A 22,575-nucleotide genomic window follows, 5' to 3' on the forward strand; every position below is an offset into this window, starting at 1 on the left:
ACATAGTCTCGTTATATACATTTTGTAATAAAATTGTCACTAAAGCAAAGAGTATAAAGAAATGCGCCGGGAAAAACACAGCAAGAGAAGGAAGCAACTCTCAAGTTTCTCTCTGTTCGGTGTCTGTGTTTGTGTAACTTGTTTTTGGATAGGTATCCAATATGTTCACTATACCAACAAATTGTTGTGAATTCGTCTTTCGTTTGGGTAAATCAGCGAGGAAAGGGTTCTCAATCCATTTTCACTAATGATAAGAGAAGTATACATGTACTGTAGCAAGAAGCCATTCGCTATATCGGAAATTAAAAGGAGGCTTAAAAAAGTGGGCTAACATGCCAAAATTGTAACCTTTACGGGCCGTTTCGACCCCTACAACAAAGATTACCAAAATTTAATTTTCCAGGGAAGTTGCCAGTTTTTGCCATTTGGATAAAAAAAATCTGGCGTGGAAATCCTTTCTTGTCTTCTATCTATTTTGAGCTCATTTTTCTCTTCACAAGTTAAAGAATTAATTTCCCTATCAAATTTTCTTATGGAACCAAATAAATAATAAATAATAAATAATAAAATGAGCGTATAGATAGTTAGGGCCCAGATAAAAAAGGCAATCTCTTCCATCTCTCTCCCTTGCTCTCTCTCGCCTTGCAAACCCAATTCTTTATCCCTCTAACTTAACTTTGTCGCTCAAAACAGGTGAGTTGGATTTGTATAAAAAAATCGAATTTCAAATACGAAATGAGATCGTGATCAATGGATTGGACCCATATTCAATCTGGGCCGTTGGCTAACATTGTAGCTATCAGCCATGGGTTGATAAAATCTTTTCTCATATATATATATATATATATATATATATATATATATATATGGAAAAGGTTTCTGTGAGCCAATGGGCTCACAAGAAAAAATGAGCCCGATGGTCCAAATTGAATCTGGGCTGATCTAACGATCACGGATGCCCGATAGCCCGATGACCCAAATTGAATTTTAATTTTTTTTTTACAAATCTAAATCACTTAAAATTTTAGACATTTGTTGATAAAAAATAGGTGAATATTTGAAAAATATTAAAAAAATATTTTACATGAATAAAATGGCCAAAATACCCTATAAATTTTGGGAGTATTTTGGTCATTTTTTATTTTACAGATTATTATTATTTATATATTTTTATTAGGTGAGGCTTGATGAGAAAAATATTCACCTAAAATTTCAAGTGATTTGGATTTGTAGAAAAAAAATTAAAATTCAAACACTCTCGACTGTCAGATCGGCTCAGATTCAATCTGGGCCATTGGGCTTATACTATTCTGTGAGCTAGTGGGCTCATCCTAGCATCTTCCTATATATATAGTTGCAACCTTAAAATGTAGAACTATAGATGCACCTCAAAAATCTATTGGAAAAGGTTGGTTTAATATTGAAAACCTCTAATTGATCATCTCGACATCGAGATGTATGAATATAAAAAAAAATGAGAAAGATTTTGAGTCTTATAAAAAGTGCATCTTGCAACACAATATTTAGACCGTTCATTTTCAATATTTTCATATGTTTATAGATCTACTTGATTTTAACCATATTTGGAATTTAAATTTTATAATTAGATATAAAAATATATTTTCAGATAATCTTAAGAATTTTTTATAAGAAAATTATATGTTATAATAAAATTTGGACTTGTGCCTTAATTGGATTGTTTAAGATTGCAACCTTATAGAAACTACACCCATATATGTGTATGTAGCAATGATCCAATGCAACGGTTGTATCATAGTACAATGCAACAATACTTCTAGAAAACCATGTTTGTCGTATTTGTATGACCCCAATTTTTGCAAACACAGTCTCTTTATCTCAATAATCAATCCCCAAAAAAAAAAATGTTCAATTTAGATCCCTAGATATGGTCAAAATGAATCCCCTTCAAAAATGAATCTTGACCGTTCATTTTGTGAATTTCAAGATCTTAGCCATTATGAACTCAAAATCATTTTTTTCTTTTTTAACATTGTTCATCTAATGATAATATCAAAAAATATTGGAAATAAAAAAATTCTTCTAAGGCCTAGATTTAAGCATCTCACCAAAATGAACAACCTATGTTAATTGGGCTAAAAAAATACTTTCTAGGTTGTGTTTTCAAGTTTTTCTTTTTTTTGATTGTTCATTAGAATGAAAAGAGTGTATATTTCAAATTTTGGATCAAACTAATAGCCATAAGATTAACCCACTAACTCATATGAACATATGAGCCCAATGGCGCAGATTGAATTTGGGTCGATCTGACGGTTACGACTTCATTTCATGTTTGAATTTTAATATTTTTTCAACAAATCCAAATAACTTGAAATTTTAAGTGTTTATTCTTGTCATCAAGGTGCACCTAATAAAAATATTTTAAAAATAACTCGAAAAAAAATAAATTGACCAAAATACCCATAAAATGTTCAAGGGTATTTTGGTAAAAAAAAAATTATAAATTATTTTTTTGATGTTTTTATTAGTTTCTCCTAGTTTTTACAAACATTTAAGATTCAGGCTTTAGCACAAGTGGCCGAGTACTCGATCAATATCGTAGTTCCTCACATCCAGATATTGTAGAGGCTTTGATGTGTACGCAAGACTGGCTCCGAGGTTACTGCCCTGAAGGTAAATAAATATTCCATATCTTTAAGTACTGGTCTTATTTATATCTTTATTATGCATTTTAGTTATGTAATTACCGATTGATATTTATGCAGCCACCGAGAACTCATCTTGTATTGACCAGGAGACAAAGGGATTATTGTTTTTGGTGTGAGTATTTTGGTATAATTCTTACTTTTTTTTTTTTATTCATGTAATTATTTAGTCTTCCCGTTCTTTTGAAATCACGTCAATGACTCTTTTTGGTATAATTCTTGCTTTTTCTTTATTTGTATAATTGTCCAGGTTGAGGCATTATGCAAGTGGAGGGCATATTCAGGTTCACGTTGTCTCCTTTGTCTATCAATTTGAGGCGTTTAGGAGGTTACCCGCCTTGAAATGGTGGACTTTTGACAATTTATATCGTCATATTTATAGCATGAAAAGTAACATTGTAGGTTTGTTTGCTATTGGTCCAAATCATGAGGCTGGTTTAGGATTTTTATGCATTTTCTGGATTTCTTTGTAGCCTAGTGATTTCGCACAGAGATGCATATTAAGTGATGGAAATCTTTGCAACTGTTTCTCACTGTTGTACGTCTCTTCTGGAAAATTTCTGTTTTAGTTGAAAGATTTGGCAGAGAAATTGCTTATATGACACCAGCAACTTATGTACTTTGATCGACGTACCAAATGGAGACATAATAAGTGGAAATCACGCACCTACAACTCCTGATGCTAGTCATGGAGAATCCTCTGAAGGAAGACCTTCTGTAGATTCTTCTTCCCCTATGGCAGTTGACGCAAATTTTTACTTGATAACCCAATTGAGAATAATGAAGAGAGAAATGAGAATCAAGATCAAAAGATGGATGAATCAAGTGAAATTGTAACCAATGATACTTATCCAATCCCACCAAATGGTAGTGAAGGTGAGATTCCTAGTACTGCTACACCCGCTGATTCAGAGGACAAAGAGAATGAGGCTCAAGGGAGCAAGGTTAAGGATTCAACTCAAAAAACTGAGCAGGTCGAACCTGGTGTATACATTACTTTCATACTATCAGAGGATGGCACCAAAATATTCAAACGAGTGAAATTTAGGTACATTTTGAATTCTGGTTAATAATATGGTTTTCCATTGAAGCAACATCACATACTAACATTGTTTCTTGTTTTATCTCGACATGGTGGAAATTAGGCCTTTTAGGGAATAATTGAGCGCAGGGCCAAAGAATGGTTTGCTACAGTGGATAAATTTCAAATGGGTTCAAAATTTCACTATCCAAGAGAGTGGTACGATGGCCAGGGCTCAGCATGGTGATAGCCAGTATGAGAACGTATGTTGCTGTTTCTAATGGAGTTTTCTATATTTAAATGATAAATGCATTTACTTATTATGATTAGGGGTCAATGCAGTTATATCTTTTAGACTCCAGTAAAAGTGAAAACAAATGCTTCTTAACAAAAAAAATCACACACACACATATATATAAAACAGTGAAGGCTACTTCCCCCTGCAATTTCTTTTTTCTTAATGGAAGTTTACAAAAATCATGTCATGTCCAGGTGATTTTGGACTAGCAAAACTATTAAACATGTTGACATTATGTTTACATCTCTTAATGCTGATGTCTATGCACTCGGGGTTATAATTGTGAAACTTCTTAGTGATGAGAGTGAGGTGATATTAATATCAGGGCATTTGTAAAGTTTATGATACCAAAATGTCCTTGATTTCTTCTTTTTTTCTGGTAAAGTTCATGATGCCAATGGCTGTCTTCTGTTGTACTGGTTGTATTCATTGTCATAGCCTGTTGTTTGGAATGGGCTGCCCCTCATATGGTTGGGGTTGGTTTGATGAAACTGTTGAATGGTTTAGGTGGTACTGCTTGGATGTAATTTTGAAGCAATAATAAGCTAAGAAACTTTATTGACTGAGAAGAAAGAGATTAAGGAAAGATTTGTAGAAAGAAAATATTTTATGGTTATATGCATTGGAGGACGTTTGGATTTTTACATCAACTATGGCGTGTGAAAAAGTTTGGGCAGAGAGATTTTGGATGCTTAAAATTCTCTCTCTCTCTCCCTCTTTCTCTTTTATTTTGTTGTTTATTTACCTTTTTTGATGTGCAAGGAGGTTTTATGTAAACATTTGGGATACATCTATGTCTGATGTGCTTTGGTGTGTTTGATGGTGTCATTTGATCTATCTAGACAATTATTTATGGATAATTTCACTGAGTTTTGTGGGTATTTTGAATATATAGTTCTACTTTTTTTATTTAAAGAGGTTTTCAATTTTCAAAAAATTAATTAGCAATTCATTTTTTACTTCAAATCTTCGATTGGTCAAACTTCAATTTTATCATTGTTTTGAACAATATTCTAGAGAGAGAGAGTGTGAGAGAGAAAGACGGAGGAAATTAGGGGTTTTAAATTTATAGTTAATAATTAGCAATTTTATGAAAAAAAAAAAAGAGAAAAAAAAAAGGGGCCTAGCCCAGTAGACCTGGCTCATTAGGCCCAGCCCAATTTCTACTTTTATCGGGCCTAACGGGTGGGCCGGGTCACTATGTAGATTTTCCGGGCGTCACGGGCCAGGACTGGGCGGGCTTTATTGGCCCGGCCTTGTACAATATCGGGCCCGGGCCCTTCCCGTTGGCAGCCCTAGCCGTAACCAATTTTGAACAATGTTTGATTACTTGGGCGAGCCAGGTGGGACTCGCCTAAGTAACTCAGGCTCGCCACCCTTGCAAGCCCGAGTATCCCTAAGTTGGATGTCCAACTCGGGAGTCTTAAAAATAGATTCAAAAAAATTATAATTTTTTTAACATAATACAAGAAATTTATTAGAAATATGTTTTTTATATTTTCTATCATTTTAGAAATTATTGGAAAATGTTTTGGTCATGAGTACTTATTTTTATATTTTTAAAATATCCTCCAATCGCATATTGACTTTTTAAGATCTATTTTTCACTACTTTTTTTAACCTGATTTAGATGTGTTTTGTTTAATTTTACTTTAAATATATTTTCCTTTTTTATTTTAACTCGTGCCACGTTACTCGAACCCAGGCCAAATACTCAGCTCAGGCCTGGGCCGGGCACCCAATCCGAGTTTCACCTTCTAACAGTTACGATTAGCTTGCAAAAGCTCCAAGGGCAATGCAAAGAAGATGCACCCTTTATATTAAGGAAAAAGTTTATATGAGGCTGCAAATTTTAAAATGTAGAATTGAAGTTGCACCTCAAAAATCCATCATAAAAAGTTATTTAGACCCTTTAATTGATCATCTCAACATCTAGGTGTATGAATATGAAAAGAAAAAAAGATTTCGAGTCCATGAAATACTGTTTCTTGCAACAGATTATCTGGACCGTCCATTTTGAAGATTTTCATTTATTTATAGATCTACTTGATTTGAACCATTTTTAGAATTTAAAATTTTATAATTAGAGATGAAAATAAATTCTCAAACCATCCTAAAAATATTTTATATCAAAATTATATTTATGATAAAATTTAGAGGTGTGCCTTAATTGGATTGTTTAACGTAGCAACCTTATTCAAAGCACACCCTTCTAAATCAATACAAAGTTTTACGCACATATTTTTAGCGAAAATGTTAAAATTCCCTTGTTCTTCGGTAAAGTGACAATGGTCTGGATGCCCTGGCCAGGCCCAACACCACCTGATTACGGGGCTTGAGATAGAAATTCCGGCACTAAAATCTTCAAAAGTACCGGACCGGGCCTGACAGAAATCTCAGTACAGTAACCGTGGCAAAGCTTGGCTAGGGCCATCGCCCGGCCCACCTGGATGCCTTTTTCTGTTTTCTTATGTATTTGAAGAGATTGAAGTCATAAAAGACCCAGCCTGGGCTGGACCATTTACGGGCTCTGGCTGGGCCTCCTTAAGGGAGAGCCTGGTCTGGTCAGGTCAGGTCAGGGCAGCCCAGTGCCAGGCCATTTTGGGTCGGGCCTCCACGGTAACCTGGGCTCTTTTGGAGTAGAAAGAGGGCACAACGCATCCAAGTACACAAGCGCATATCTCGTGAGGCTTTTTAGGTATATTGCAAACAGTTGGGAGGGGATGAGAAAGTTATTCGCTGCCATTACCATCGCTGTGTTGTTATTGTACTGCCCCTCTTTTTAGTGGCCATGACCAAACCACTCTCTCTCTTATGTATCATTGCTCGCTCTTATTGTTCCGTCCCGTCCCTCTTTTTAGTCGGCATGATCCAACCACTCACTCTCTCTCCCCCGCCCCCGTTCTCTTTTCTGAGCAAGATGGATTCAAGCCCAGGGGTGGCCCGGTCGACCTGGACCCGATCCCAACTTGACGAGGTTCCACTTAGACCTCAGACTTGGCTAGAAATTTCAAAACTTCGCCGCTTTGTTTTCTACCCGATTTCGAGGTCTACCTTTGTACATTATAAAATAATTTTTTTTTATTTTTAAATAGCTTTTAAATTTGGGAAAAGTGTATATAAAGCCAAGGCTCCCACTTCAAAAGTTTCACTTGTTTTGATGCTCAAATATCTTCAAATTGATCATCTCGACATCAAGATGCGTGGACATGAAAAAAAATTTGGATTTCAAGTTTTGGAAATAGGGCATCTTATAACACATATTTGGATCGTCAATGTTCATAGATATGCTCGATCTACACTATTTTTAAAGTTCTAAATTTTATATTTAAATATGAAAATATATTTTAAGGCTATCACAAAGATTTTCAGTATTGAAACCACATTTCTCGATACTATTTGAAGGTGTGTTTTATTTTGATTATTTGGAGCCTCAGCTCCGCACCCTTTAAATTTTATATTAAAAAGAAAATTTTTATATAAGATTATAACCTTAAAATGTAGAATTACATATGCACCTCAAAAATCTATCAAAAATGTTGTTTTAATGTTGAAAAACCTTCTAATTGATCATCTTAACATCGAGATGTACGAATATGAAAAAAAAACTTTTTTGAGTCTCAAAAATAGTGCATCTTGCAACACATTATCTAGACCGTCCATTTTCAAGATTTTCATATGTTTATAGATTTATTTGATTTTAACCATTTTTGAAATTTAAAATTTTCTAATTAAATATGAAAATAGATTTTAAAATAATCTTAAGATTTTTTTTACAACAAAATTCATATTATGATAAAATTTAAAAGTACGCTTTAATTGGATTGTGTAAGATTGCAACCCTATAGAAACCACACCCATATTAAAATAACCTAAAATAAAAGGTTAAATACTTCAAAATTTCAAATAAGCGTCTTTAGCAAATTTCCCGTAAAAGGAAACAGATTTGTGACGTCATCATATAAACATGATCCCTTTAGCACGTGGGACCAACATCATCCTTATCTGTTGACACGTGCTCGAGAGTCACAATCAGAATGTCACCATCGGACGTGCATCCTCAAGGCCACGTCATTCCGTGTAGGTGATCCATTTTTGCTGGTAACATGTGGCTTCTTCCGGTCAACATAAGTTTGAAAATAGTTTTTATAACAAAAACTTTTTTTTTACAAAAAAAACTTTTGAAAATCACTCACCGCAATAAAAAAGCAGCATGACTTTGATAAGAATCACACGCTAGAAAGCTACTTGCCTTTAGCCATTGATTCGTGGTGCAACTTTAACGCATGGGTCTTTTCATTTATTTATTATTTTTTTGATGGATAATATTTGGCTTAAATCCGGTACAACACCATATAAAATATGCGGATCGATTTAAATAAAAAGTTGCAAAAAGCACGAGATAAACCTTTAATGAATAATATGGCTAAAAGTAATAAGAGAGTATATAAAGATTTATGACCTAGCCGATCTCAATTGATTGAAAAAAATATATGATGATGATAATGAGTTTAATAAAAAACAGGTAAGCTACTATTATTGAGAAATACAACTTAAATGTCCCCTCCGCCTAGACTTGAGCACAAAATTATGATATGTCGCTACAATATTGAACCATGCGTGGTCTACTCACCATCAAATAAAAAACTGTCATATGTCGATTTATCCATAGTATAAATTTCCCTATGATTAAATGTATACTATGCTGAAAAAAGCTTTGATAATGATAATGATGATGATGGTGACGATTAAAAACTCAAATCGATATTAAATTTTGAAAAAGTATGTAAAGAGACTATTTATTTTTTGCATAAGGAGGCTCTTGTCCATCACATTTCAAATTCGGTAGTTGTAAGTGTCTTTGACTAGACTAAAAGTTAAAAAAAGATAAAAATATAAAATTGAATTAGTGTATATGTTATGATAAAATCACATGTTATGATAAAAATTAGGGCGCACCTCAGTAATGCCTTTAATTTTAATGTTATGATAAAATTAAGAGTCCACCATTATGCTATATTAAGAGTCATGCCCTAAGTGAGATCCTTAATAGACTTTTTAATTGTCTACTTCAAATAGTATAGAGATGTGACATTGTGAGATTGAAGCAATCTTAGCCTTCCATTCAAGATGAACCGTTGGATAAGAAGTACATAAAATTTTATATAGTAAGGGATACATGCAAAAACGAAAGAAAATCATAATATATTTTTTTAAAGTAGAATCTCGTGCGATTAGCAAGACAACCTATTTACCTTTTAGCTTTCATTTATTTTTTAGTTATCACTTTAAAAATTTAATGGGTATGCTTTATATAATTCCCCTACTGTAAGGTATATATTTTCCCTTTGATCCGCCATACGATCTGCATGGACGCTCAAGGGTACCAAAATTTTGAGCGTCTACTCCTCTCTTCAACTTGCACGAGCAGAAGATATAGTTAAAATATTCTCGACAAAATAACATAACTCCTCTCTTAAATTGCACCGTAAAAGATATAGATAAAATATTATCCACAAAATAAAATAACCAAAATACCATAAAAGTTGTAAGGGTATTTTAACTATTTTATTTTATTAAAAATTTTTTTTTTGTATTGTTTTAGGTGTGCTCCATTGAGATGATAAGGCGTACCAAATTTCTTATTCAAATGATTTGTATAAAAAAATTAAAAATAAAATACTTTGAGACCGGATCTAGATCACATGATCAATGGCTCACTTGATCTAAATTGGACGGCTGGATGGTGGGAGAAGTATATTAGACAGTGAATTAGGATTTTTAGGGTGCAGTTTCTATAAGGTTGCAACTTTAAACAATCTAATTAAAGCACACCTCCAAAATTTATCATATCATGTAATTTTGTTGTAAATTTTTGTTAGGATTATCTTAAAAGCTATTTTCATGTCTAATTAGAAAATTTTAAATTTCAAAAATGGCTAAAATCAAGTAGATCTATAAATATACGAAAATCATGAAAATGGACAGTCTAGATAATGTGTTGTAAGATGTACTATTTTTGGAACATAAAAACTTTTTTTTAATATTCATATATCTCGATATTGAAATGATTAATTAAAGGGTTTTTCAACATTAAAACATCCTTTTGAATAGATTTTTGAGATGCATATGTAATTGCACATTTTAAAGTTGTAACTTTATATAAACTTTTGACATTTTCTGTACTCAAAAACACCAATTGGGATTTTATCTTGACCTAACAACAGAAATTATCGAAACACCAAGGCTGGTGGCGATGTGACCGAAGAAGAGCCGCCAACCCGGATTCAAACTTGAAACAGACGTAAAATGAGAACGAGTCAGAGGGATTGGCGTCAATATTTATTTATTAATTTATCATGTTTGGTGGAACGGAACGGAACGCGGCCTCATAATTAGGTTTCAACTTTGGGTTTTTTACAAAGATAAAAATTGTTACCGGCTATTAAAAAAAGGGCAAAGTTTAAATAAGGTTGCAATCTTAAAATGTAGGACTACGGATGCATCTCAAAAATTCATCGGTAAATATTGTTTTAATATTGAAAGACCTTTTAATTGATCATCTCGACATCGAGATGTATGACTATGAAAAAAAAAAGGATTTTGAGCCCCATAAGTGGTGCATCTCACATCACATTATCTAGACCGTCCATTTTTAATATTTTTATATATTTATAGATCTCTTTGATTTTAATATTTTTAAAATTTAAAATTTTATAATTAGATTCTCAAAATCTAAATAATATTCTACATCAAAATTATATGTTACCATAAAATTTGGAGGTGCCGCTTGAATAGATTGTTTAAGGTTGCGGAAACCACACCCATTAAAAATTCATTGTAAACCACAATTATCATTAATGTATATTTTCCTTCTTGTATTGGCAACTCTATGTTTGACAGTGGCTCCTCGTTTCGCCGTGAAGTCTCGCAGATATTATAAAGTGATACCATGCTTTCTTTTTTTTTTCTTTTTTTTGAGTAAAATAATAACATAATTTTTTTTTCACTTTTTTTGGGGTAAAAATAAAATAATTTTTCTTGGGTGAAAAATAATAAGATAAATTTTCTATAAGGCTTGGGCTTTATGAAAACCAAATAAAGCCTCATCTCAAAGCCTCATTTGGAAAGCACTTTAAAAAATATGAATCTAAAAAATATGAATCTTTGTGATGGCTCTAAAATCAATTTCCAACATTGATAATAAAATTTGAAACTCAAAAAATCATACAAGGGGATATTTGAACACTTGTTTTTAGGGTGAAATGGACGGTCTAGACATTTTGTTAAAATATACACTATTTTTAAACCTTGAAATCCTAATTTTTTTTGCAACCATAATGTTCAAGTTGAGATGATCGATATAAAATTTCTCCAACACTTGACAATGAGTTATGAGGTGAGTCTTTACTTATTTTGATAGGGTTGCAACCCTATCAAACCATTTTTTAGTGCGTATACCATGTTTAGTTGGGAGCATATTGTGCACTTAATCCCTTGGAAAAAATAGATTTTTCAGAAATTTTGGGATGATTTTCTTAATTTGAAAATTTGAGACCATTTAAGAATGACTTATGATTATTTATAAAACAAAAAGTGTAAGTTCTTCAACACTAGATCTTGCTCTCCAAAAGCTGGAAGGGGGTTTTTCTTTTCAGGCATATAGAGTGTGCCATTGATTATTATTTTTTGCCTTTTTAGGTTATCCCCAAAATTTGGGATTCGATGTTTGGGATTGCTTGTGGCAGTAAATAAACAATATGCTCTAGTGGGAGTTTAGAATCTTTTCACAAATAGCAAAACACATTTTTAGATGGAGAGAGAATTCCCTATATTATAGCAATAAATGATTGAATTTAGTGAAAGGGTTAAAAATCCACAAGTCAATTCAAATATTGAGAAACTTGATTGAAATTTTGTTTTTACATGTGGGTACATTTCTATTCAAATTCTATTATAAAAAATAGTCACCATCCTTCTTTAGGGATCAAGGAGAAACTCCATTTCCTAAATCTACCCTAATCAACTCCCATTACCCAAAAGAACCAAAATTTTGTGCCCCCTATCCTTAGCAAAAATAGCTAATCCCTAGCTCAATCGCAAGATATTTTAGGAGAATGTTAAAGAAAAAACCTAAAATAAATAACAAGCCTGAATCCAAACTCAAATGGTTTCAAGTTCACCCCGCAAAAACTTTAAAGCCCCATATTAAAGCTATGCATTGTTCCTTCTATCTACAATATACTTCTTAATTTTCCGGTAAATGCTAAAAATAAAAGACAAAAAGTTAATACCAAAGCTAAAAGCAAATAAGGTACCCTTACCGGTTTTATTTCTAACTATTCTTGGCAATTCAACTTTTTTTTGGCAAATGGTAAGAATAATTAAAGGAAAATTGTTTCATGCGGTGATCCAGAAAGTGCAAAGCCATCTTAAAGATGAATGCAAGTAGGTGTTCTAACGGTCCAAATGTTTTCTTATTGTAGTTAGTATTTCTAATTTTTAGCATTTATTTATTTTTTCATATTCACGATCTTCATGTTAGAGATTACATGTCCTTAAAATTAAGTCTCAAAATCCATCTAAAAATTGGATTTATTGAGAGGCCCGCATTTCTACATATGCGGGCTTGATCGCATAGAAATCGGGTCCATAGTTAGAAGTGTGGTTTATATAAGGTGCCTACCTTAAACAATAAAAGTAAATAAAATGATAGAGATGTGTGAGCTGCGCCACCTAAGAAACGATCTAGATTGAAGCATACATTGTAACCTAGATGGCTAGCATTAATCTTATATGATAGACTGATTTCGCCATTGGTTGTGTATATTATTTTTTAGTGAATGTGTACTTCTAGGCAACTTATTTTTTATATAAGAAGATCACAATCACTTTACTTACCCAAAAAAGAAGAAGATCACAATGACTTTTAGTCACAGGATGTGAATTCTAATAGATGTAAATTGTCATATCATTCAAAAGGGACCGTCTACAAAGAGACCCTTTATCCTTGGGTGCGGTTTCTATAGAGCCAGGGATCTAAACAATCAAAGTAAAAAGCACCTTTAAATAATGTCAAGAAATGTGGTTTCAATACTGGAAATCTTTCTGATAGCCTCAAAATATATTTTAATCTCTAATTATAAAATCTACAGCTTAAAAAACACTATATTGAGCAGATCTATAAAATCTTAAAAATCTTGAAAATTTGTGGTCCGAAAATGCATTACAAGATGCACTATTTCCAAATCTCGAAATCCATTTTTTCTCATGTCCATGCATATTGAGGCCGGGATGATCGATTTGCGGATATTTGAGCATCTAAACAACCTCTGTTAGTGAAATTTTGATGGGTGCCCTAAGTTGATTGCTCAAAGCTTCGCACTTGTATAAACTTTTGTACATAGAGGTCAAGAGTATTTTCACTCATTAGATGTCAAATTAGATGGCTTAGGGTGAATCACAAAGTCCGAGAATTGTTTTTGGAATTTTGTGTCTATTCAATGACACTTTTACAACTACCCAATTTGAAACTTAAAAGAAAATAATGATTGTGACTTCTATATACAAAAAATAAAAAAAAAATTATTTCATATGGGCTAGATCACATTTCTACAATATGCGGTCCAGAGGCATAAAGCATTCATCTTAAAGATGGATGCAAATAGGTGGTCAATCTAATAACAATTGTAACTAACAATGTTTTTTAATGAATTATTATTTCTAGTTTTCAAGTGTTTTTTTGTTTTTTTTGTTTCACGTTCATGATCTCCATGTTAATGATTACATTCTCGCTAAAAACTAGGATCCATTTAAAAAATATATTTATCGCCAAACGTGCATTTCTACATATGTGGGCTTGCCCCCATGCTAACCGCGTCCAACAATAAACGGTCTCTTTATAGACCATCCCCAATAAAAAATATCTATTTTGGACTCTTGCACCCAAATAGTGACTCGTCCTCAATCAACTGAATGATCAATAATAATGGCGACCTCCTTATATGAAAATAAATAAATTAGCTCATTCTATATAGGGAAAAGTTTATATAAAGCCGAGGCTCTAACCAATCAAATTTGAGCCTATCTAAAAAATCTTATTAAAAAAGGTTGTTTTGATGCTCAAATATCTTCAAATTGATCATCTCGACATCAAGATGCATGGACATGAGAAAAATATGGATTTCAAGTTATGGAAATAGTATATTTTGTATCACATTTTTAGACCATCAATTTTCAAGATTTTCAAGTTTTCATCGATATATCGATTTACACTATTTTTGAAGCTTTAAACTTTATAAACAAATATGAAAATATATTTTAAGGCTATCACAAAGATTTTCAATATTAAAACCACATTGCTCGATACTATTTGAAGGTAGACGATTTGATTGTTTAGAGCCTAGGCTCTATACAAACCACACCATATATATATATATATATATGACTCAAAAAGATTAGCATATCCAGAGATACCCCAAAAAAAAAGAGAAATAAAAAAAGAATAGGCATACTCAGCATAAGCCATATCCATGACTCAAAAAGATTAGCATATCCAGCGATACCCCAAAAAAAAAGAGAAATAAAAAAAGAATAGGCATACTCAGCATAAGCCATATCCAGTTGGGGGCAGGGTAGGTTATATATAACCTTTTTCCAGGGAAAATAATTCTAATTCTAAGGGCGTTAGGGTAATTTTGTCATCTTTCATTGTTAAAAATTAAAACATCAAATTTTGAGAGAAAAGTTTCAAAGTCATGGATTGGAGCAAAGTCCACCAGACCAACTACTGCATCATTAATCGCCTTGGCCCACCACGTAAAAAACAAAAGCCCCAAAGGTCAAGGGCATTTTCGGTATTTGAAAATATACGTTTGGAAAATTTGAAAGGTTTGTTCGTTTTTATTTATTTTCGAGTTCCTCCCAACTTTAAAATTTTATATGTTTGATGCGCGTAGAAATACTTTCATAAAGTATTACCAATCAAAAGAAAGTCCCTACTTTGATCAATAGTGGGCGTTTTTCACACCAACTATTTCTCAAGCGAAAAAAAAGCGTTAGGAATAATTAATATGAAAAAATTTATTTATTTATGACATGTTTGGTACGTATAAAAATATCTTTTAAAAAGTATTTTCACGTGAAAAAACTCTTCATATGATTAGATGTCAGAGTATTTTCATACCAATTGTTTGTCAATTGGTGTGAGAAATATATGGGCACTTATTAGTATGAAAAAACTTTCTCACCCAATCATATAATGGAGAATCATTCAAGGAAAAATTAGGCGGTTTAACCGGTAACCATTTGGTTAGATCGGAACTTGGTTTCGGCCGATTTTCGTGACCGGTCTGAGTATTTTTAAAATTTTAAAAAATAAGATATTTTATTTGTAAGGTATTTTTGGATGTTTTTCATCATTATGACAAAGATTGAAAATTGTTTTGACAATTAATATTTATTTTTATATATTTTTTAAATCTTAAAAATACTTTTGACACAAATCAATTATTTAAAATCTATTTTTTTTCATTAATTTTCAACTTTATTTGGATGTGTTTAACCGCCCATAACTAGCATGGTTAGAACGATTGAACCGGTTGATTTGCCAACTAAGAACGATTGAACCGGTTGATTTGCCAGTTAGACTGATTAAAGCGCTTTTGAGCCCATTTATGATCAACGATTCTGGTTCGATTTTTCCACGAGAGAATTACTTCATGAGAAGTATTTTCACGAGAACCAAATATACCCTCGAGGCTGTTTTCGTCATTCCATAAAAAAAATCCAAAAACAACTTTATAAAATCGTTGTATTTTGGCATTTGATACAGGCTATTTTGGTATTTCGAAAGAAATGGGGGCAAATGGCCGTGCTGGTCTCCGATATAAACTTTAAATATAGCGTACTTCCGGTGGATTATAGTATATATTTACTCTATCAGGCAAAAGAGCTAACAATTTTACTTTATTTTTATTTGAAAATTTAGGATCAATCACAGGATCATTATTTAAAAAAAAAGAAAAGACGTGAAAGCTGATGTTTTTGATCTTGACCACCAAAAATTAACGGTACCTATCATTCCAAAGACACTGAAATTTTTTTTGTTTTTGTTTCTTCAAGTGTGAGATTTGAAAATATATTAGCTTCTCTTCTACCCGGGGGATCAAATAACAGTATCGTGCCGCGGGAGCTGCAAATGCTTAAAAAAACGAAAGAAAAAAGGTTACCAAAAACGCGGACAGAGCGATTTTGGTAATTGTCCAACGATTGACGTTCGGCGAGAATCGTTATTGACGAACAGGGCCATTTTGGTAATTGTCCAACGATTGACATTAGCCGAGAATCGTTATTGCCTCATTGGACAGCGCCGCGTAGGCATCTGGAATCTTCACCAAAACCGCTAGTCGTTTCTTGATTCCCAGTTTCGAGCTTTCCAGTTTCTGGTTTCCGGTATTCCTTATTCCTTAAAGAACAAGGCTTTGTTACTCCCAATTTATAAGCCAGCCTGTTCTTTCATTCTCGTCCATAAAGCCACCGGCTCGGAGCCCTCTTCTTTTTTTTTCTCACGAAGCGCTCTCTCTCTCTCTTCTTTCCTCTCTCCCTCTCTCTGTGCCCCAATCCTGTTTCTGTCGCCATTAGAGCTCTCTTCAAGCTTCTGATATATCGTATCAGGTGCGTTTCTCTCTCTCTCTAAACCTCTTTATCTCACCTTTTCTTTTTGTTCCCTCTTTTTTTGTGTTCTGTTTCTTGTTTATGATGGTAGATCGATGGTGTAATCTCTTAACTTTTTTCTTATTTTTTACTGGTTTTCCTTTATTGAAAACCCTATATCGTTCTTGCTGTGTTCCCTTTCCTTCACTATCACTATCTCTTTTTTTGTATTTCTTTCGTCTGCATAATGCTAGATCTTGTATCGTGTCTTTTTCTTTTCTCAATCTTTGTGTATTGATGGTTGTGTTTCATTTTTTATTGTTTCTTTTTTGTGTTATTGATTGTATATCTTGTTTTTTATGCCTGTTTGGCCTTAATTTGTCCTTGATCGTATTCTTTTGTATTCTTGATGGCAGATCATCCTTTTAAAAGGTGCTTTTGTTATCTTGATGCCTTTTTTTGTATTTATGGTTGCCTTTGCATATGCTAAACTGTTAATTCTTCATAATTTTGGTTCTTTCATCTCTGGGCTTCTTATTAACGAACTCTACATTACATGGTCCGATGTTTTCTTTTTTGGGGGGTTTCTTTTTACTATCTGCTCGTATATTCGAAATTGTAGTTTTTCCTTTTTTATCTAAAACCGTTTTAGGGGTTTATTTCTTGTTGTGTTGTTTGTAAGAGCGTTGGATTTATTCTTGAATATATACGATGTCTCTTGTGTTTCTTGTTCTTTTAAAAAGGGGGATCGGTTCTTTTTGTGGTTTTTCTAAGATCTTATTCAATTGGTGTTCTTCTCGTTTCATCTGTGTATGTTTGATGAGATTTGATGAAGCCTTTTGTCTTTGATAATGTATCATGAATCTCTCTCTCTTATCGTGGTTTAGAAATTTATAGAACACTTTACATGTTTGTTAGAATTTTAAGCCGTTGGGTGTATTACATGGATTTCTCTGAGATGTAAATTTTCTTTTAGTTTTGAAGTTTTTGTTACCTGTTTCTTGTTCTCAGACTTTCATTAAAGCGTTTTGGTGTCTTATGTTTTCTTGCGGAATTGCTGTGATAAGCGAATGGTGAACTGCTGAGTCTGGACCTGGGGTTAGGTTCTCAGATTTGCCCTTGCCCTATGGGTGAGATTTATTGAGGAGGGGAAAAATGTGAAAAATAGAAAAATTGGTAAACACCACTATATGCGTTAGTTTTCTGGCTATATTGATACAGGTGTTTTGGGAACTTTCATATTTTTCCCCTTTTTTTTTTTTTTTTGCAAATTTTTTTTGGAAATATTCATTGTCTAAATCAAAATATTTTGTAGAGGTTTTTCATCTTTTTAGACCTCTGATGGTTTCTAGTACCACTTTTACCTTCATTCTTATTTTAACTGTTTTCTTTTTAGACCTCTAATGGTCTTGAGCACCTATTTTATGTTCTTTCTTATTTTTAACAATATTGATTTTTATTTCAATTTTCTTTTTGCTTTTTTTTTTGGGGGCTGTTGGCCGAGTCACTTTGCTAAATTGTTCTGATTGGTTTATTGGTTTGCTCTTGAATTGTTTTTGCTAATCTTCTCAAACCTCTTAAAGGCAGATTTGTTCCCAATCATGCATTTTTTCCCCTAATTTTGTCGTCTTTAAACGAGTCGTGATGCTTCTAAGTATTTTTCCCTTGTAATTGGGTACCCGCATTCGATTATATGAACAGTTTTTCTTTATAAGCTGCATAAACTTTATTGATGCGCTTATGTCCTTTCTTGCTGTAAATAAAGCTAAAAGAGAAGAGCAAAGTTTGGACGACTACTTTATGCCACTTTCTATGTAAAAGCTATCAATAGTCTGTAATAATGTGGTTCTTTGCCATGTGATATTGTCATGCTTCTGATCCTATGTTTCTTTGATGTCCAGGATTGAAAGAACATCCAAAGATAGCGGGCCTAAATTAAGTCTAAGCCCAATAACCAACTCGCGCTCTAGAAGAATTACAATGGCAGAAGAGAGCTGGAACCGGGGCACAGAGGGATGCCAAGCCCCAGAAGGCCACCGCCTCTGTGCCAACAACTGTGGCTTCTTTGGCAGCCCTGCCACCCTGAACCTCTGCTCCAAGTGCTACCGTGACTTCTGCCTCAAGGAAGACCAGGCCAACTCTGCCAAAGCAGCAGTCGAGAAATCGCTGAACCCAAATAATGATCCCTCTGTCTCCTCTTCCATTGTCTCTGCATCAGTGCCTGAGCTTCTCGACAATCGCCAGAAGCCAGCTACTGTTTCATCCAACTCTTCTGCCGATTCTAATGCCTCAGTTTTGTCATCGTCTTCTTCTCTTCAGAGCGGACCGCAGACTACTGCGCCCAACAGATGCTCTTGCTGCCGGAGGAGGGTGGGATTGACAGGGTTCAAGTGCAGGTGCGGGATGACATTTTGCTCGGCACACAGGTACCCAGAGCAGCATGCCTGTAGCTTTGATTTCAAAGCTGCCGGGAGGGAGGCGATCGCCAGGGCAAACCCCGTGGTGAAGGCCGAAAAGCTCGACAAAATATGAAGCAGACAAGATGGAGAAGTTAATCTGGGGGTAGGAGATTCTAGGAGATCAAATGAACTGCTATTTGGGGTGCTATGATTGGGGGGGTGGGGGGGGGGGGGGGGGGTGGTTCTGTCTTTTATTTATGTATTTTGTTTTTCCTCCAATATATAGGAAGAACCACCATTGGAATTTACATGAGTTCCCTCTTTTTACTTGATTTTATTTTTAATGGAAATATGGGTTGAGATGGTTGTAGTGGAAGTGGGTTGTAAAGAACTGGTATATTTTCATGTGGTTTTGATGGATGATAGTGAAACAGGTTCGAGTTTTTTCTTCTCTGCGTCTGTTGTGTTTTTTATCATCAATTATGATTTAAATTTAGCACGAAAGGTCGGTTGAGTTGGTAGGCTATGAATTATGGAAGGGTGTGGAGAGAGGAAGAGACGTGTTCCTACAAATGGTAATCGTGCCGTGCCTTTATGAGGGATGGATGGATGTGGTAGTGGAAGGCGTTGTGGCTTATGTCGTTGTTCCAGGTAGAGAGAGAGAGAGAGAGAGAGAGAGAGAATGAGTGAAATGGGAGGAGGCATTCCTTCCTCTCCAAAATTTATTTATTGGCGAACGGTCAAATACTTCTTTTCCTCTAGAGAGCCTAATGGTGAAAATGAACTATTTTGCCTTGCCCTCGACCTGCACTGTTTTTACGCCATACATAAGTTGCGTATGTCTTTTTTTTTTTTTTTTTTAATTGTTGGAAAAAAGTTGTAACCTTATACAGCAAACCACACCCTTTTCGGAAAAATTTTATATACAATGTAGAATTAAGGTTCATATAAAAAAACCATACCAAAAGGCTGTCTTGAAACATCTCAATAGAGGTTTACGAATATGAAAAAAAAAAAAAACAGTTTTTGAGTAAGAAATAGTGCATCTTACATGGCCTATTTTTAAGATTTTCATGTTTTTATAGATGAACTTTTTTCGAGTTTAAAAGTTTATAATTACATATGAAAATTGGTTGTTAGGTCATTCTAAGCATTTTTTACAGTAAAAATTACATGTTTAACAATAAAATTTGGAGATTGTTTAAAGTTACAAAAACCATTCTTGATACGTTTAACTATAAGAGTAAGGGTCATGTTTGAGCAAGTGTGGGAAGAGGATGGGAGGTTATGTCGTGAAATCAGTAGAACAATGATGCATTTCATAGTGAATTCTGGAGAGAGGCAATATTATATTGCTAGTAAAGGAACAAGTGATTGAGAGAGGGAGAAAGAGAGCCAATATTATATTATATTATATTGCTAGAGAGGGGGACTGTCTTTGCTTGAAGGGGCATTCATAGTTGGTGTTAGGCAACCCAAAGTAGGAGTCCATTTCATGTTTAACTTCCTGCATCTTATTCTTATTGTGGAGAAACAAAATAATTCCATGAAACATCAAGACACTGGTTTTCCACATCTTCATGAGAGAGAAAATCATATAAAATGGGCCGTCTTCGATTAGTTTGAGGGGAAGAAATACCGAACCCCTGTTTTCAGCTTTAAGGAGATTCTCATATATACCTTTCCTCGGTTTCCTCTCCCCCATATATCTCACATGTAAAAAACAAATTAGGGCAAATGTGAGAGCTTACATGGCCTTCCCTTCACCCCACGTTTCTCTATCCATACATACGTGTCCTTTACCCCACGTCTCCCTCTATCCCATAATTAAAAAATCTAGGAACTTTTTCCTAATACCGTGTAGTTTATTCCTTATCTCTATCATTGTGAAACTTTTAAAACAGGATTGTTTATGTGAATTATGAGTTGTCTTCCTTATTTGTAGAGTGAGGACAAAGACATGGATGATAGTTGATGAGGAGAGAGAAGAAAAGTTAAGACTGTGCCTCATTTTTCGCATGCTTCTCAAATATAAAATTGCTCAGGCCTTCAAATAATTGACCTTTCTTTCTTGGTAACGTTGTGGTTGGGCAATTTTTATATTGTTTCTGAGAATTGCGTGTGTGAATACGATTATACTTACCACAAGGAAAAGAATAAAGTCAATATAGAAAATGGTTGGAGGAAAAGATACTGATTTTTTTAACGCAATAATCATCACCTAAAGGCCTCTTCTAGAAACTAGCTCAGGCTATTTATCATGATTCTAAAATAACATCTTCTACTCTCTCTCTCTCTCTCTCTTTCCCTCTTTTTTTCCTTAAAATTCTGTCTCCCTCTCTGGGTTAAAACGGAGCTCCTAAACTAGTAAACAACTAACCGTCTTCGATGAATTCATTATTAACCTTTATCAAATTTTAGAGTTTTTCATTATTAACCATCGTTAAAACTACTGTAGGATAATGAATTTAACATTTTAATTTAGAAAGAGTTTATATAAGGGCGAAGCTCTAAGCAATCTAAAAATGTATGGACATGAGAAAAAAAAAATGAATTTAAGTCTTGAAAATAATAGATCATGTAATATGTTATCTAGACTGTCAATTTTCAAAGTTTTTACGTGTTCATAAATCTGCTTGATCTACACTATTTTTTTAATTTTATAATTAAAAATATAAATACATTTTTAAGCTGTCACTGATTTCTAATACTGAAAGAATATGTTTCGGCATTATTTAAAGGCGTGCCTTACTTTGATTGTTTAGAGCCTTAACTGTATTCACTATTAATTTTGATATATGTTAGAAATTATCAATTTTATCATTTATAATTTAAAAAATGATATATGCTTTTAATTGCTTTTAATCTGAAAACAACATATTTATGATCTTGAGAAAAAATTATCCCTACAACTCCTAGCAAAATCTATGTAGGTTACTTAAAATCTCTCTCTAAAACTCCTAGCAAAATAAAAGCTAAAAATAGGACTACTTGCAAAAACGGGAATTCCAATCAATTGTCAAAACAGCAAAATATTATCTCAAGAGAATGAATATCTTTTTCTTTTTGAACAGTCTCAAGAGAATGAATATCAATGTTATACTGAAGTTCTATCCTCCCCTTTTATCCAACTGTCCATTTTTTATTGGAGGACTAAGATTAACCCAATCACAATGTCACCTTTCTACACTATTTTATTTTTAATTTTTTTTCTATAAAGTATTTTGACACCCAATTTTAATTTTTTTCTATAAACTATTTTGACACCAAGTTTTGGACGTCCATTCCTTTATTAAACTTGCACTAACGAAAACTATATAAAAAAAAATATTTTTGATAAAATAAAATGGCCAAAATACCCTTATAAATTTTAAGGGTTATTTTAATCATTATTTTTTATTGGAAAATTATTGTTAATATTTTTAATAGATGCGCCCCGATGAGAAGATGGCACATACTAAATTTCACATTCAGAAAATTGATATTAAAAAGCTAAAAATAAAATGCTTTGAGACATCG

The 22,575-nt window shown here is 33.4% G+C and overlaps 1 protein-coding gene and 1 long non-coding RNA gene across 3 annotated transcripts; both read left to right on the forward strand.

The window, feature by feature from the left end:
- The first annotated feature begins 2,532 nt into the window (after positions 1-2,532).
- Positions 2,533-4,576, forward strand: LOC148779672 (uncharacterized). 2 transcript variants are annotated; one of them, XR_016044516.1, is made up of 5 exons: positions 2,533-2,652; positions 2,745-2,799; positions 2,935-2,968; positions 3,254-3,732; positions 3,830-4,576. It is a non-coding gene; the product is annotated as an uncharacterized LOC148779672 (long non-coding RNA). The 2 variants fall into 2 exon arrangements; XR_016044515.1 differs by having other exon boundaries at positions 2,935-3,732.
- An 11,960-nt stretch (positions 4,577-16,536) lies between these two features.
- LOC18441315 (zinc finger A20 and AN1 domain-containing stress-associated protein 4) lies at positions 16,537-19,507 on the forward strand. The gene is made up of 2 exons (XM_006851433.4): positions 16,537-16,678; positions 18,559-19,507. The coding sequence occupies exon 2, from the start codon at positions 18,638-18,640 to the stop codon at positions 19,187-19,189; it is 552 nt and encodes a 183-aa protein (XP_006851496.1). The 5' UTR covers positions 16,537-16,678; positions 18,559-18,637; the 3' UTR covers positions 19,190-19,507.
- Positions 19,508-22,575: the final 3,068 nt, after the last annotated feature.

Source organism: Amborella trichopoda, chromosome 11 (assembly GCF_054954075.1).
Source record: "Amborella trichopoda isolate Santa Cruz 75 chromosome 11, AtrichopodaSantaCruz75HAP2 v2.0, whole genome shotgun sequence".
NCBI classification, from domain to species: Eukaryota; Viridiplantae; Streptophyta; class Magnoliopsida; order Amborellales; family Amborellaceae; genus Amborella; species Amborella trichopoda.

Bases quoted from the DNA above. Each gene is read 5' to 3' on its own strand.
- LOC18441315 (XM_006851433.4), top strand. From the start codon at position 18,638: ATGGCAGAAGAGAGCTGGAACCGGGGCACAGAGGGATGCCAAGCCCCA.